Source organism: Haematobia irritans, chromosome 5 (genome assembly GCF_050003625.1).
Source record: "Haematobia irritans isolate KBUSLIRL chromosome 5, ASM5000362v1, whole genome shotgun sequence".
Lineage (NCBI taxonomy): Eukaryota > Metazoa > Arthropoda > Insecta > Diptera > Muscidae > Haematobia > Haematobia irritans.
In genome coordinates this window covers 23,464,648-23,480,854 of record NC_134401.1, presented here as the reverse complement: position 1 = coordinate 23,480,854, position 16,207 = coordinate 23,464,648, and the positions used below count along the sequence as shown (strand labels likewise).

Sequence of the window (16,207 nt, the reverse complement as noted above, 5' to 3'; positions counted from 1 at the left end):
TTCTATAGAAAATTTTGTCAAAATTTTATTTCTATAGAAAATTTTGTCAAAATGTTATTTCTATAGAAATTTTTGTCAAAATTTTATTTTTATAGAAATTTTGGTCAAAATTGTATTTTTCAAAATTTCTGTAGAAAATTTTGTCAAAATGATTCTAGTTAACATCATTAAAGTAAAAAAAAAATAATAAGAAAATTTTTCTAATATTTGGCAAAATTGAACTAAAATCAACTAATTTTCATGAACTAAAATAAAGTTAAATAGGCTATAATATTTATAATAGGGTTCCTTCCCCTATTATAAATATGTTATCAAGCGTATGGTTCTCACTTGCATGCAAAAATTGTTTGTCAAAACCAAAGGACTTTTTTTTTGAACAACGCAAAAATATTTTATTAAAAATACAAACTCATGCGAAAATACTACACAGAATTATTATAGACGTTTAAGAGAAGGGACCATCTGACTAAGATACTTAAACAAAATTTTAACTTTTCGCAAAGAATGGAAATCTCGCAATCATCTTCCAGTGTATTTTTTGTTGGTAAGATTTTCACATTGGCTCCGTTTTCAGTGCAGAAAAATTCGAAAGGAGTTTTTATCATTGAAAAAAGTTTATCCTTTATAGTTTACTCATCATCGGTAATTTTGACAATGGGTAAGAAGAAAAAAATTTGAAATTATTTTTGTATTATTTTAGTTTGTTTATGTTACTACAAAATAAAAACGAAAATAAGTTAAGAATTTCTAAGAAACCAAAACTATGGGACATTAAACAATTTTAAGGATAAAATTCTTTAAACTATTTTTCCAGTTTTCCTAACATATCATGGTTTGTTGCATGATGCAAATTCCAAAATACCTATTAGGTATGAGCTATTCAAAATAAACTTAAATATACCGAAGTTCCTATATAGTCATACCATTTACAGAATGAAATCGGCTACTTCAAAAGTGGTTACAGCTTTAGATGTTTCAGTGGTCGTATTTGCAACCCTTACAGGCACACTGAGTGGCATTTTTGGTTTGAATAAAACAAAGGAACTGAATACTCGTTTACATAAAGTTGGTATCATAATTTTATACACTGAAAAAAATATTGAATTTGTGTAGCATAAATTATACATATATTATTTTTAAAAAGGTCGATGAAATTATTGGATTGAAGACCACAAAACAAGCTCGTTGGAAAGTCATTATTTTGCTATCGTTACCCATGTTATTCATCACAGTTCTTTTGGGTGAGTATTGTTAATTAAATCAAAACTAATTTACGGAATCAATAATATTTCCAATTATATCTGAAAGTCCCAAAGTAACTTCCAAAATATTTTCTAGCACAAAACTCCCTAAACCATCACTTGAGATGTAAAATTAATTTGATTGACTTTTGCAAGCTCTAAGTTTCGTGGATTTTGTTGAACCCGAGCCATATCAGATAGTGTTTCAGATTCTTAGGGCCAGACCTCCCATGCAGCTATCCAACAAAAGCAAGACGTAGCCAAAAAATTAATGAAATTCTTTCTTTTTGGATCCGGAAATGCAAAATTGGTTGGAAAGCAAAGAATTTTACATGAGCTTGTCATAGGGCGGAAGTCATTTTTTTTAACCATCCGAACGGCGTTCCACATAGCAGTGAAACCACTTAAAGAAGCTTTGAAACAATCAGTAATGTCAGCAGTATTACTGAGGTGGAATTATCCCATCGCTGAAAAACTTTTTGATGTTAGGTCGAAGCAGGAATCGAACCCACGACCTTGTGTATGCAAGCGGGCATGTTAACCATTGTACTACGGTGGCTCCCTTACTATGGTTATACACAGAAAATTAAAATTGTAAATTTATTGCGACCACTGCATAACACGATGGATTTGTATATATCACCTCATATGAACTTCTTGTGAAGTGAAAATTAAGCCCATTTCTCAAGAATTTTTTTGGATGTGCATTAAAAATAATGACATAGGGAGTACTTCCATTTTTCTGGGTAATACACCTAATTTCCATTTGTTTACTTACAAGTACAGACCATTATCTTGGCTCTTACCGTATCTCTTGTCACTTGGTACTATTTCTACATTTGATGCTTCATATATACTACGGAACTGACTGCCATCCAGTTAGAAACAAGGTAATTTCAATTGTTAATAAGTTTCACAAAAGTATCTCGTCGAAAACAAAATAAAAAAATACACTTGCCGCGCTATTCAGCAGACTGTAAATATAAAATATCAGCTGATCATTTTGGCAAGCAATCATACATGCCATATCGTTTTTTTTTTTATATACTGAAACATCCCTGTAATAGTAGAAAGGTTACATTTTATATTGGGCTCTCGTCTACGCTACAAGAAAGCCGTTAAACAAAGTGATTCACCAGAGTATATCACAAACCCCTTCTAGCGAACAGCAGTAGTGTAATTCTATATTTCTTCATGATAATCGCATCGTTAACGTTGTCTACGAAAAAACGTAACTCTAGCAACTGTTGTTTAAGCTGCATTGCGCTTGGCAACCCTGCTACGAAAAAGCGGTGGAATGGAAGAATAGCACAAAAACTATTTGCTAAATTAAAAGAAATACACAAAGCCGGAAGAGAAAAATGTTCGATATTCTCAATCTATATGAAATTCCCTCTAATTTAAGACCATTAAGGGCAGTTACGCCCGACTAAATTCTTAGAACGACTTTTCACCTTTTGATTTTACTATAGCAGAAAACTCTTTTGTAATAGAAAAGGGATCATTTTTTTTTTAAGTAACATACATAATTAAAGACACTATTTTGAATAATTGAAATTTTCTGCCGATGCATTAGAGAAAACAAACAACCAAAAAATCTTCGTTGTTTATTTATGGAAAATTTTGTCAAAAATGTATTTCTATAGAAAATTTTGCCAAAATTTTATTTTTTATAGAAAATTTTGGCAAAATGTTATTTCTGTGGAAAAGTTTGCCAAAAATGTTATTTCTATTGATAATTATATCAAAATTTTATTTTTAGGGAAAATTTTTTAAAAATTTTATTTCCTTAGAAAATTTTCTCAAAAATTTTATTTCTATGCAAAATTTTCTCAAAATTTTATTTCTTAGAAAATTTTGGCAAAATTTTCTTTTTTATAGAAAATTTTGGCAAAATGTTATTTCTGTGGAAATTTTTGCCAAAAATTTTATTTCTATTGATAATTATATGAAAATTTTATTTCTATGGAAAATTTTTTCAAAATTTTATTTCTAAGAAAAATTTTATAAAAATTTTATTTCTGTAGAAAATTTTATCAAAATTTTATTTCTATAGAAAATTTTGTCAAAATTTTATTTCTATAGAAAACTTTATCAAAATTTTATTTCTATAGAAAATTTTATCAATATTTTATTTCTATGCAAAATTTTTTCAAAATTTTATTTCTATAGAAAATTTTTTCAAAATTTTATTTCTATAGAAAATTTTTTCAAAATTTTATTTCTATAGAAAATTTTTTCAAAATTTTATTTCTAAGAAAAATTTTATTAAAATTTTATTTCTATAGAAAATTTTCTCAAAATGTTATTTCTATAGAAAATTTTATTAAAATTTTATTTCTATAGAAAATTTTGCCAAAATTTTATTTCTATAGAAAATTTTCTTAAAATTTTATTTCTATGCAAAATTTTCTCAAAATTTTATTTCTAGGGAAAATTTTTTCAAAATTTTAATTCTAAGAAAAATTTTATTAAAATTTTATTTCTGTAGAAAATTTTGTCAAAAAATTATTTCTATAGAAAATTTTCTCAAAATTTTATTTCTATGCAAAATTTTCTCACAAATTTATTTCTATAGAAATTTTTCAAAAATTTTACTTCTATAGAAAATTTTGTCAAAATTTTATTTCTATTGAATATTTTATTTCTATAGAAAATTTTGTCAAAATTTTTTTTCTATGGAAAATTTCATCAAAATTTTATTTTTAAAGAAAATTTCTCAAAAGTTTATTTCTATAGAAAATTTTCTCAAAATTTTATTTATTTGGAAAATGTATCAAAATTTTATTTCTATGCAAAATTTTATCAAAATTTTATTTCAATATACTATTTACCAAATGGTGTGCCTAATACTAAAATCCTATGAAGACCGGACCATATTGACATGCCTCTAAAATGGGTTGTATTGGCCTCGTCAGCCATTTTTGGCCATTTTGGTGGTACTTTGGGGATTACTAATTTTGAAAAATTAACTTTATTATCCAAAATTAAAAAAAAATACATTTTAAAGGTTTTGTCTTTTTGATCATTTCGGTGGCACTTTGAGGGCTTATAAAAAAAATAATATCTCTAAACTGCACTTCTGTCTTCGAAGTTGTTTTATATTTGTGTCTAACTTTCATTTCAAAAGTTAAAATTCTTATAATTTTGAAAAATTTATTTTTTCAAAGTTTTTTTATTTTTTTTCTCCTTTTTGGCCATTTTGGTAACAAAAAAAGAATATCTCTGAATTCCAGTTGTGTCTTTTACTTTGTTTTATAATTGTAGTTAACATTCAAATAAACCTTATTTTTTAGGAGAAATTGTAAATTTGTTTTACATTTTAAAATGTTTATCTTTTGGCCTTTGTGGTACTTTGAAGACTTTTAACAAAACTTTTATCTCAGAATTTGTTTGATGTTGTTTTATATTTGTAGTTAACTTAAAAAAAAGAAATCAATTCTGCTAATATTGAAAAATTAACGTTATTTTTATACCCTCCATCATAGGATGGGGGTATATTAACTTTGTCATTCCGTTTGTAACACATCGAAATATTGCTCTAAGACCCCATAAAGTATATATATTCTGGGTCGTGGTGAAATTCTGAGTCGATCTAAGCATGTCCGTCCGTCCGTCCGTCCGTCCGTCTGTTGAAATCACGCTAACTTCCGAACGAAACAAGCTATCGACTTGAAACATGGCACAAGTAGTTGTTATCGATGTAGGTCGGATGGTATTGAAAATGGGCCATATCGGTCCACTTTTACGTATAGCCCCCATATAAAGGGACCCTCAGATTTGGCTTGTGGAGCCTCTTACAGAACCATATTTCATCCGATCCGGCTGAAATTTGGTATATGGTGTTGGTATATGGTCTCTAAAAATCATGCAAAAATTGGTCCACATCGGTCCATAATTATATATAGCCCCCATATAAACCGATCCCCAGATTTGGCTTGTGGAGCCTCTAAGAGAAGCATATTTCATCCGATCCGGCTGAAATTTGGTACATGGTGTTGGTATGTGGTCTCTAACAATCATGCAAAAATTGGTCCACATCGGTCGTTAATTATATATAGCCCCCATATAAACCGATCCCCAGATTTGGCTTGCGGAGCCTCAAAGAGAAGCAAATTTCATCCGATCCGGCTGAAATTTGGTACATGATGTTGCTATATGGTCTCTAACAACCATGCAAAAATTGGTCCATATCGGTCCTTAATTATATATAGCCCCCATATAAACCGATCCCCAGATTTGGCTTATGGAGCCTCTAAGAGAAGCATATTTCATCCGATCCGGCTGAAATTTGGTTCATGGTGTTGGTATATGGTCTCTAACAATCATTCAAAAATTGGTCCACATCGGTCCTAAATTATATATAGCCCCCATATAAACCGATCCCCAGATTTGGCTTGCGGAGCCTCAAAGAGAAGCAAATTGCATCCGATCCGGCTGAAATTTGGTACATGGTATTGGTATATGGTCTCTAACAACCGTGCAAAAATTGGTCCACATCGGTCCATAATTATATATAGCGCCCATATAAACCGATCCCCAGATTTGGGTTGCGGAGCTTCAAAGAGAAGCAAATTGCATCCGATCCGCCTGAAATTTGGTACATGATATTGTTATATGGTCTCTAACAACCATGCAAAAATTGGTCCACATCGGTTCATAATTATATATAGCCCCCATATAAGCCGATCCCCAGATTTGGCTTGCGAAGTCTCCAAGAGAAGCAAATTTCATCCAATCCGGTTGTAATTTTGAACATGGTGTTAGTATATGATCTTTAACAACCGTGCCTGAATTGGTCCATATCGGTCCATAATTATATATAGCCCCCATATAAAACGTTCTCCAGATTTGACCTCCGGAGCCTCTTGGAGGAGCAAAATTCATCCGATCCGGTTCAAATTAGGAACGTGGTGTTAGTATATGGTCGCTAATAACCATACCAAAATTGGTCCAATCACACAAAAATTGGTCCATATCGGTTCATAATCATGGTTGCCACTAGAGCCAAAAATAATCAACCAAAATTTTATTTCTATAGAAAATTTTGTCAAAATTTTGAGAAAGATTTTCAAAATTTTATATCTATAGAAAATTTTGTTCAAATTTCATTCGGTTCATAATCATGGTTGCCACTCGAGCCAAAAATAATCTACCAAGATTTTATTTCTATACAATATTTTTTTTTTCAAAAGTTTATTTTTATAGAAAATTTTGTCAAAAATTTTATTTCTGTAGAAAATTTTGTGAAAATTTTATTTCTATAGAAAATTTTGTTAAAATTTTATTTCTGTAGAAAATTTTGTCAAAATGTTATGTCTACTTTGTCAAACTGAATTTTATACGTATTGGATCGATCTTTTTTGATTTAATATATACCACGTATGGACTTACATACAATTTAGAAGGTGGTGTTAGGAGGTTTTAAGATACCTTGGCATCGGCAAGCGTTACCGCAACTTAAGTAATTCGATTGTGGATGACAGTGTTTAGATGAAGTTTCTACGCAATCCATGATGGAGGGTACATAAGCTTCGGCCTGGCCGAACTTACGGCCGTATATACTTGTTATTATTATTATTTGTTTTGTTGCTCATCTTGGTAGCATTTTTAGGACTTGTAACATAAAATTATATATCTGGATATCAGTTCTGCCTTTGATAATGTTTTATACTTATTTTTAACTCTAAACTAATAAAATAAAATTCATGTGATTTTATATTTTTTATATTTTTTAGCTCTTGATATTGGAACATGGCTAAGAGTTGCATCTACAATGAAAATTAAAGCCAACGATGATACCGGTATTAATAAAATCCTATTAATTGTAATGAAAACAGAAATTTTATCCATAATTGATATTTTAGATGTGAATATCAGATGGTACTTCCCCTTCTATGGTTTATATGTGGTACTAACGGTATCGCACATATCATTTGCTAATACAATTTTGGGTCTACGTAAACGTTTCCAAGGTCTAAATCGATTATTACGATCATCGTTTTTGGCTACTGATCGTTTAAATTATTCTCAGGTTATAAACAAAATAAAGGTTACCGCTGTACAAACGAATGCAACGAATATCGTCCTGGGTTCATCGTTGGCTTCGGAATGTTATAAAATAAATGGTATGTATATCCTCTCGATTTCTTAAACAAATTGAAAACAATTTTTTTAATTGTGGCTTTGATTGGAAATTTTCATTTTTTTAAAAAATTAAATCTTCTTAAAAAAAATAAAATCTTCTTTAAGCCATTTTCTTGATTCCTTTCTGAATAAAAAAATATGTATGTATTTAATTTTTGTATAATAATGATTTTTTGTTTTTTCCCATGATCCCCCAAACAATTATGGACAAACGTTATTTTTAAGGCAAAACTAAAGCTTTGCTTTTGAAACTCCTAGCTGAGTGCCATGAATCTCTAGGGAAATGTGTAAGATTATCCGCAAGGTATGATATAAATTTAAAATATTATTTTTTTTTTACAATAATTTCGCTCTCGTTTAATCACAGTTACTATGGCATGACAATATTATTCATACTTGTGTCCTGCTTTCTTCATTTATTGGCCACAGCTTATTTTCTTCTAATTGAGATATTTACCAACAATGATAATGGCTTTATTTGGCTGCAAATTCTGTGGCTAATTTTCCATGGCTCACGTTTAATAGCAGTTGTAGAACCCTGCCATCGTCTTCAAATGGAATCCGTTACAACTATTCATATAATTTGTGAAATTGAACGTTCTATTCATGATTCTATATTGGCAGAAGAGGTAAGTACGTATAAACTGTTCTAAGAATTTTTTAATACCAATTAATTATTTTCGTTGAAATCAAAATTTTTTTCTATAAAAAATAAAATTTTGGAAAAATTTTCTATAGAAAAATAAATTGACAAATTTTTTTATAGAAATAAACTTTTGACACAATTTTCTATAGAGTTAAAATTTTAACAAAATTTTCTATAGAAATAACATTTTGACAAAATTTTCTATAGAAATAAAATTTTGACAAAATTTTCTATAGAAATAAAATTTTGACAAAATTTTCTATAGAAATAAAATTTTGACAAAATTTTCTATAGAAATAAAATTTTGACAAAATTTTCTATAAAATTAAAATTTTGACAAAATTTTCTATAGAAAAAAAATTGGCAAAATTTTCTATAGAAATAACAGTTTGACAAAATTTTCTATAGAAATAAAATTTTGACAACATTTTTTATAGAAATAAAATTATGACAACGTTTTCTGTAGAAATAAAATTTTGACAAATTTTTTATAGAAATACAATTTTGACAACATTTTCTATAGAGTTAAAATTTTAACAAAATTTTCTATAGATATAAAATTTTAACAAAATTTTTTATAGATATAAAATTTTAACAAAAATTTTTATAGATATAAAATTTTAACAAAATTTTTTATAGAAATAAAATTTTGACAAAATTTTTTATAGAAATGAAATTGTGACAAAATTTTTTATAGTAATTAAATTGTAACAAAATTTTTTATAGAAATAAAATGTTGACAACATTTTCTATAGAAATAAAATTTTGACACAAGTTTCTATAGAGTTAAAATTTTAACAAAAATTTCTATAGATATAAAATTTTAACAAAATTTTCTATAGATATAAAATTTTGACAAAATTTTCTATAGAAACAAAATTTTGACAAAATTTTCCATAGAAATAATATTTTGACAAAATTTTCTATAGAAATAAAATTTTGACGAAATTTTCTATAGAAATAAAATTTTGACAAAATTTTCTATAGAAATAAAATTTTGACAAAATTTTCTATAGAAATAAAATTTTGACAAAATTTTCTATAGAAATAAAATTTTGACAAAATTTTTTATAGAAATAAAATTTTGACAAAATTTTTTATAGAAATAAAATTTTGACAAAATTTTCTTGAAAAATAAAATTTTGAAAAAAAAAAAATCTATAGAAATGACGTTTTGACAAAATTTTCTATGTTATAGAAGTAAAATTTTAACAAAATTTTGAGAAAAAAAAAATTCGACTCATTTACAAGTGATATTTATACACCTAATAGGAGAGATCAGCCATTCATTCGAAAATGATAAGTTGATAAAAAAGATTTGGTTTTTTAATTTGGAAGATTTGTGGTAAAATTTTCTTGAAATTTTGGTAATTTTTTTTTTTTGGAACATGTCGATTTGAGGTTTTGTAGACCTCAAACCGACATGTTCCAAATTATTAACTATTATAATGGCAACTAATTTTCTAATCGTATTTGTATATTTACAGGTCAAGAAATTCTGGCAACAACTTCTAGTATTTGAACCAAGATTCTCAGCTTGTGGTTTATGCAGGTTTATGGTCGATCGTGGTATTCTCGCTTCAGTAAGAAATATGTTATACTTTTTTTTATACTAATACTATCTACTTCCTCATTTCAGATTTTTTCCGGTATAGCGACGTATTTAGTTATTTTAATTCAATTTCAAAAAACTAATGGGTAAATGGATAGATAAATCTATATAATGTGATTATTTTGTATATATACACAGAAAATCTTATGTACTAAATTTCAAACTTCCCCCATTTTTGGAAAATATGAACAATTTTCATATTCTATAGAAAATATGAACCATTTTCATATTTTCTATAGAAAAAATTGTAAAAATTTAAATTTTATAGGAAATTTTGCCAGAATTTCAGTTCTAAAGGACATTTTGTCAAATCTTATTTCAATAGCAAATTTTGTCAAAATTTTATTTCTATATAAAATTTTGTCAAAATCTTATTTCTATAGAAAACTTGATCAAAATTTTATTTCTATAAAAAATTTTGTCAAAAATTTTTTTCTATAAGAATTTTTGTCAAAATTTTATTTCTATAGAAAATTCTATTAAAATTTTATTTCTATAGAAAATGTTATTAAAAAAAATTTGTTTCTTTAGAAAATTTTGTCAAAATTTAATTTCTATAGAAAATTTTGTCAAAATTTTATTTCTATAGAAAATTTTATTTCCATAGAAAATGTTGTCTAAATTTTATTTCTATAGAAAATTGTATTAAAATTTTATTTCTATAGAAAATTTTATTTCCATAGAAAATGTTGTCTAAATTTTATTTCTATAAAAAATTGTATTAAAATTTTATTTCTGTAGAAAACTTTATTTCCATAGAAAATGTTGTCAAAATTTTATTCCTATAGAAAATTTTATTAAAATTTTATTTCTGTAGAAAATTTTATTAAAATTTTATTTCTATAGAAAATTTTGTCAAAATTTAATTTCTATAGAAAATTTTGTCAAAATTTTATTTCTATAGAAAATTTTTTCAAAATTTTATTTCTATAAAAATTTTTGTCAAAATTTTATTTCTTAGAAAATTTTGTCAAAATTTTATTTCTCTAGAAAATTTTGTCAAAATTTTATTTATCTAGAAAATTTTGTCAAAATTTTATTTCTCTAGAAAATTTTGTCAAAGTATTATTTCTCTAGAAAATTTTGTCAAAATTTTATTTCTATAGGAATTTTTGTGAAAATTTTATTTTGTCAACATTTTATTTCTATAAAAAATTTTTGTCAAAATTTTATTTCTATAGAAAATTTTGTCAAAATTTTATTTCTATAGAAAATTTTATTAAAATTTTATATCTATAGAAAATTTTGTCAAAATTTAATTTCTATAGAAAATTTTGTCAACATTTTATTTCTATTAAAAATTTTGTCAACATTTTATTTCCATAGACAATGTTGTCAAAATTTTATTTCTATAGAAAATTTTATTTCTATAGAAAATTTTATTAAAATTTTATTTCTATAGAAAATTTTATTTAATTTTATTTCTATAGTAAATTTTGTCAAAAATCAAAAATTTTATTTCTATAGAAAATTTTTTCAAAATTTTATTTCTACAAAAATTTTTGTCAAAATTTTATTTCTATAGAAATTTTTGTCAACATTTTATTTCTTTAGAAAATTTTGTCAAGATTTTATTTCTCTAGAAAATGTTTTCAAAATTTTATTTCTATTGGAAATTTTGTGAAAATTTTATTTCTATAGGAAATTTTGTCAAATGTCAAAATTTTATTCTTGTAGAAAATATTGTAAAAATTTAAATTTTATAAGAAATTTTGTCAAAATATCATTTTAACATTTTTGTCAAATCTTATTTCAATAGCAAATTGTGTCAAATTTTTACTTATGTGGAAAATTTTCTCAAAATCTTGTTTCTATAGAAAACTTGGTCAAAATGGTATTTCTATTAAAAGTTTGTGAAGTACCACTTAGAGTTGGAAAATTTTATTTCCATAGAAAATGTTGTCAATATGTTATTTCTATAGAAAATTTTATTAAAACTTTATTTCTATAGAAAATTTTGTGAAAATTTTATTTCTATAGAAAATTTTGTCAAAATTTTATTTCTATAGAAAATTTCGTCAATTTTTTTTTCTATAGAAAATTTTATTAAAATTTTATTTCTATAGAAAATTTTGTCAAAATTTAATTTTATAGAAAATTTTGTCAAAATTTTATTTCTATAGAAAATTTTTTAAAATTTTATTTCTCTAGAAAATTTTTTAAAATTTTATTTCTCTAGAAAATTTTGTAAAAATTTTATTTCTCTAGAAAATTTTGTAAAAATTTTATTTTTATAGGAAATTTTGTCAAATGTCAAAATTTTATTCCTATAGAAAATATTGTAAAAATTTAAATTTTATAGGAAATTTTGCCAGAATTTTATTTCTAAAGGACATTTTGTCAAATCTTATTTCAATATTTGCAAATTTTGTCAAAATTTTATTTATGTAGAAAATTTTGTCAAAATCTTATTTCTATAGAAAACATGGTCAAAATTGTATTTTTTTTTTTTTTTTTTTTTTTTTTGTATTTGTATAACATTTTATTATATTATTATTAATTCATTTTTACAAATTAATTATATATATATATTTATAAAAATATTTGTAGCCTCAGCGCCATAATGGCATTATTGAGGCAATCTGGCAACATTTAAACTGTTAATGAAGTCAAAATTCAATTACAACATATTTCATTAAAAGAAAAAAAAAAAAAAAAAGAAAATAAATAATAATAATACTAATAATAATAATTTTAAATCTTGTTCTATTATATTTAGCATAAATTCAAATTCTGCTTATTCCCATCATCATATTATAAGCATTTCAATATTGTCAATTAGATGACGCTTTAATCTTTGTTTAAATATTGATATCGATTGTGCATCTTTAACATACAATGGCAAATCATTATATTCCATGCTTCCCATAAATTCGATTCTCTGCTTTGACATTTCCAAGCGACACCTGACAACGTACAAATTCATATGATTTCTTGTATTTATACCATGATTACTCTGGCGAAATCTTATGGTATGAAATCCTATATTGTGCAAAACTTTATAAACGTACGTTAAAATCTGCATTTTGAATAATCCATATATAGGTAAAATAGTTTTGGCTACATCTTTATACAAGGACAATGTCGAATATGTTCTTGGAAGATTAAAAATTATTTTTAGTGCTTTATTCTGAATTATTTGTATTGATTTTAGATCAGCGTTCCGTTTGTGACCATAAATTAAGGACAAATAATTGATTTTACTTTGAATGAGACATTCGTAAACCTTCATCTTTGTGCTCTCAGTGAGTTTATTTTTAAGTTTGTAAAGTATTCCAAGAATAGGAGAAATTTTACTTCTTAATTCTTGTATATGTTTGCTCCATGACAAATTATTTTGGAGATAAACACCCAAGTATTTAACTACCTTAACTTCTCTGATCTCATTTCCTTCCAACATAATAATATTGTCACTACTTTGTGACTGATGTGGTCTAAACCGCATCAACTGCGTCTTATTTAAATTCAGTTTGAGTTTGTTTAATTTCGCAAATTCCGAAACAATGTTAGCATCATGTTGAATATTATCTAAAAGTACACTATCTATCTTAGACGGGTAAAAAATGCACAGATCATCAGCATACATATATATTCTTCCTCTCAAATTAAGGTTGTTTAAATCATCAATATAAATCTTAAACAGTAGAGGCCCCAGAACACTGCCCTGGGGAACGCCATGTTTAATAATACCCATTGAACTTCTACCGTTATTTATCTGCACATATTGTACTCTATCCCTCAAGTAACTTCTAAAAAATGCTAACTCTCTTCCCCTAATTCCATAAAATGACAGCTTTTCCAACAAAATTCCATGATCAACTAGATCGAATGCCTTAGAGAAATCATAAAACATTCCCCCAACTGTAGAATAACCTTCGTCAAAACAGGAACATATATAATTAACAACATTCACTACGGCTTCGTCAGTTCCACATCCCTTTCTAAAGCCATATTGATTATTTGATAAAAGCTCTTCTTGAAGCAAATACTCACTCAGCTGTTTATATATTATCCTTTCAAATATCTTATCTATAACCGGCAAAAGAGCAATAGGCCTATACATCTCAACGTTAGTAGACTTTTTTCTTTCGGTATTGGTAAAATTTTCTGCACCTTAAGAACCTGGGGATACACATGACTTCTAACCGAGCTATTAAATATTTCTACCAAATATGGTAACAATTCATCGCAACACTCTACCAAAACATTTGGTGTTATAGAGTCATGACCAGGAGATTTATTCCTATCTAACTGCAAAATGAACTCTCGAACCTCATTCTCAGTAGTTTCATATAGCTGAAAAGTATTTGAGTGATGCCTTATGGATCTGAATGAATTCCAACTATCTCCAGGAAGCGCACTGATTTGACTCTTCAAAACTTCCACAGAATTGAGGAAGTAGTTATTAAATTCTTCAGCCTTAATACTATCTTCCGTAATATCTCTACCTTGACTATCTCTCAATGTGATATCTTGTCTTTTATTTCGACCTAAAGACTGATTTAAAAACTGCCAACACTTCCTTGCATCTTTCTCAAATTTACTTAGGTTATCATAGTAGTAGTTATTCATGTTTTCCCTTGTAGCCCTTTTAATCACTTTACCAATCCTCCTTAAGCTATCGTCGGAGTATACATTAGGATTTTGTCTTCTTTGTTTGAGAAGTTTCCTTTTAAACTTTATCAATGACTGAATATTCAGATTTACCCATGGCGCAATACAATTTTTTATCAGTTCTCTCCTCTTAGTTACCTTCGTAGAATTTGAAATGGCATTTGATATACAAGAAATTACATTAGAAAGATCACTTGACGGATTTCCACTGAGCACTAAAGATTGAAAATCCCGGCGAATGTGCTCTCTTAACAATTCATAGTCACAAAGTGCTTTTGTTTTTACTATGCTATCCCTCAACGTATGTTTGCAGTCTATAACGCAATGAATAAAATTATGGTCAGATATGTGGCATTCAATTGAATCAATTTTCAATTTATCCGGCAAGTTACTAAAAACATTATCTATTGATTTGCCACTCAGAGGTCGAGTGACAAGACTATGGCAATTTCTAACATCAAACGATTCAATTAATACTCTCACATCTTCCGACGCAGCGTTGCTAAGAAAGTCAACATTAGAATCCCCAACCATTACTATTGGACTACGGGCAAACCGAACAAGAATATTTTCTAAATAATTCATGAACTGATTAAGAGAGCATTTCTGCGATCTATAGAAGGACATTACTTTTAATGACTTCGCAAGAAAATTGTGACTCGGAAGAGTCATTAAAATACACTCTATGTAGTTGCTACTTTCACAAACCTCAACATTATACGAGATACCATATCGAATGTACATCGAAGTGCCACCGTAAGAGTCGCTTCTACAACAGTGAATATTTTCATATCCCGGTATTTGATAAAGGTCAATCACTTCATTATTAAGCCAAGTTTCCTGAATACAGATTATCGCAGGTAGTATGGGAAAATTAGACAAAGAAGTTTTAAACTTATTGAACTTAGAAATTGAAGAAATGCTTCTAATATTGATGGACATAATTATTAAATTATTAACATCAGAAATCGCAAAATCAGATTCAAATGAATTAAATGATTTAAAATATTTATTTATAAACAAAAAGAAATATTAATTAAAAAAAAATGGCAATAGTAATATTACAATATCAAAAAATAAGATTTTATATGTTTGGGGATAAATAATCCATATTATTAGCCTCATCACTATCATCCGATACTTCAACATTTTGTACAGTTCGGGACCTTCTGGTAGTTGTTGATTGTAATAAAATTTCATCTACTTCATCTTCACTGTTTATTACTCTTGGTTTAGACAGTTCGCTTCTTTTTGCAAAAACTTTTCCACCGGCAGCGTACACTCTCCTAAATCCAACTGATTTTAAAGCTTTTGCGTGATTGAGCAAACCAAGTGTTTCTTTACTAAGAAAGTCATTTACAAAAATTGATTTCGTTTCTTCGTTCGCACCCAGTTTCATTTTTGCCGACATCACTTTTTGCTTCGCTGCTTTTGTTTCAAACTTTGCCACAACCATTTTTTTCTTGCTTTCCTTTTTTCCGATATAATACGCAGCTTCAAAATCTTCTGGTTTCAAGTTTACTTCCACTTTCTTCATAATATCTATGACCGATTCCACTGCATTTGACGAATTTACGTTTTCAATTCCGCTTATTAAACAATCATTTCTTACGCGGTGGTCATTTAAAAATTTTACAGTTTTTTTTAATTCATTGTTTTCTGCTTTTAATATATTAGTTTATTTTCGCATTGCGTCTATTTGTTTTTTGTTCTCTTTTATTCCTTTCAAAACATCATCAAACTTCTGTGACATGAACAACATTGACTCTTGCAATGAATCCAGCTGATTTAACTTATTGAGAGCATCCAGCTGATCAAGTTTACTGAGCTTTGTTTTTATTTCTTTTAACTCGCTCTCTATATTTCCATCACATCCTTTGTTACACATGAAGCACACATATTCTTCTTTGTCATCAGACATTAGTTGATCAAATTGACGTTTGTCTA

At 26.9% G+C, this 16,207-nt stretch overlaps 2 protein-coding genes across 2 annotated transcripts; one reads left to right on the top strand and one right to left on the bottom strand.

Moving 5' to 3' along the window:
- The first annotated feature begins 452 nt into the window (after positions 1–452).
- On the top strand, positions 453–9,792 carry LOC142238815 (gustatory receptor for sugar taste 43a-like). The gene is made up of 10 exons (XM_075310535.1): positions 453–658; positions 815–869; positions 933–1,065; positions 1,145–1,241; positions 6,980–7,045; positions 7,109–7,369; positions 7,614–7,692; positions 7,756–8,017; positions 9,522–9,617; positions 9,674–9,792. The coding sequence occupies exons 1-10, from the start codon at positions 505–507 to the stop codon at positions 9,734–9,736; spliced, it is 1,266 nt and encodes a 421-aa protein (XP_075166650.1). The 5' UTR covers positions 453–504; the 3' UTR covers positions 9,737–9,792.
- Positions 9,793–12,395: 2,603 nt separating this feature from the next.
- Positions 12,396–14,794, bottom strand: LOC142239575 (uncharacterized). Its single transcript, XM_075311368.1, has 3 exons — positions 13,726–14,794; positions 13,014–13,675; positions 12,396–12,665 (listed from the first exon to the last, which is right to left on the bottom strand). The coding sequence occupies exons 1-3, from the start codon at positions 14,792–14,794 to the stop codon at positions 12,396–12,398; spliced, it is 2,001 nt and encodes a 666-aa protein (XP_075167483.1).
- Positions 14,795–16,207: the final 1,413 nt, after the last annotated feature.

Excerpts from the sequence above, each read along its gene's own strand:
- LOC142238815 (XM_075310535.1), top strand. The coding sequence starts at position 505 with ATGGAAATCTCGCAATCATCTTCCAGTGTATTTTTTGTTGGTAAGATT. Across the intron at positions 870-932 it reads AATTCCAAAATACCTATTAG|AATGAAATCGGCTACTTCAA; the intron begins GTATGAGCTATT and ends TACCATTTACAG. Across the intron at positions 1,242-6,979 it reads ATTCATCACAGTTCTTTTGG|CTCTTGATATTGGAACATGG; the intron begins GTGAGTATTGTT and ends TATATTTTTTAG.
- LOC142239575 (XM_075311368.1), bottom strand. The coding sequence starts at position 14,794 with ATGGTTGGGGATTCTAATGTTGACTTTCTTAGCAACGCTGCGTCGGAA. Across the intron at positions 13,676-13,725 it reads ACCAATACCGAAAGAAAAAA|ATAAGATATTTGAAAGGATA; the intron begins GTCTACTAACGT and ends TGCCGGTTATAG. Across the intron at positions 12,666-13,013 it reads ATGAGATCAGAGAAGTTAAG|ATTTTAACGTACGTTTATAA; the intron begins GTAGTTAAATAC and ends TTCAAAATGCAG.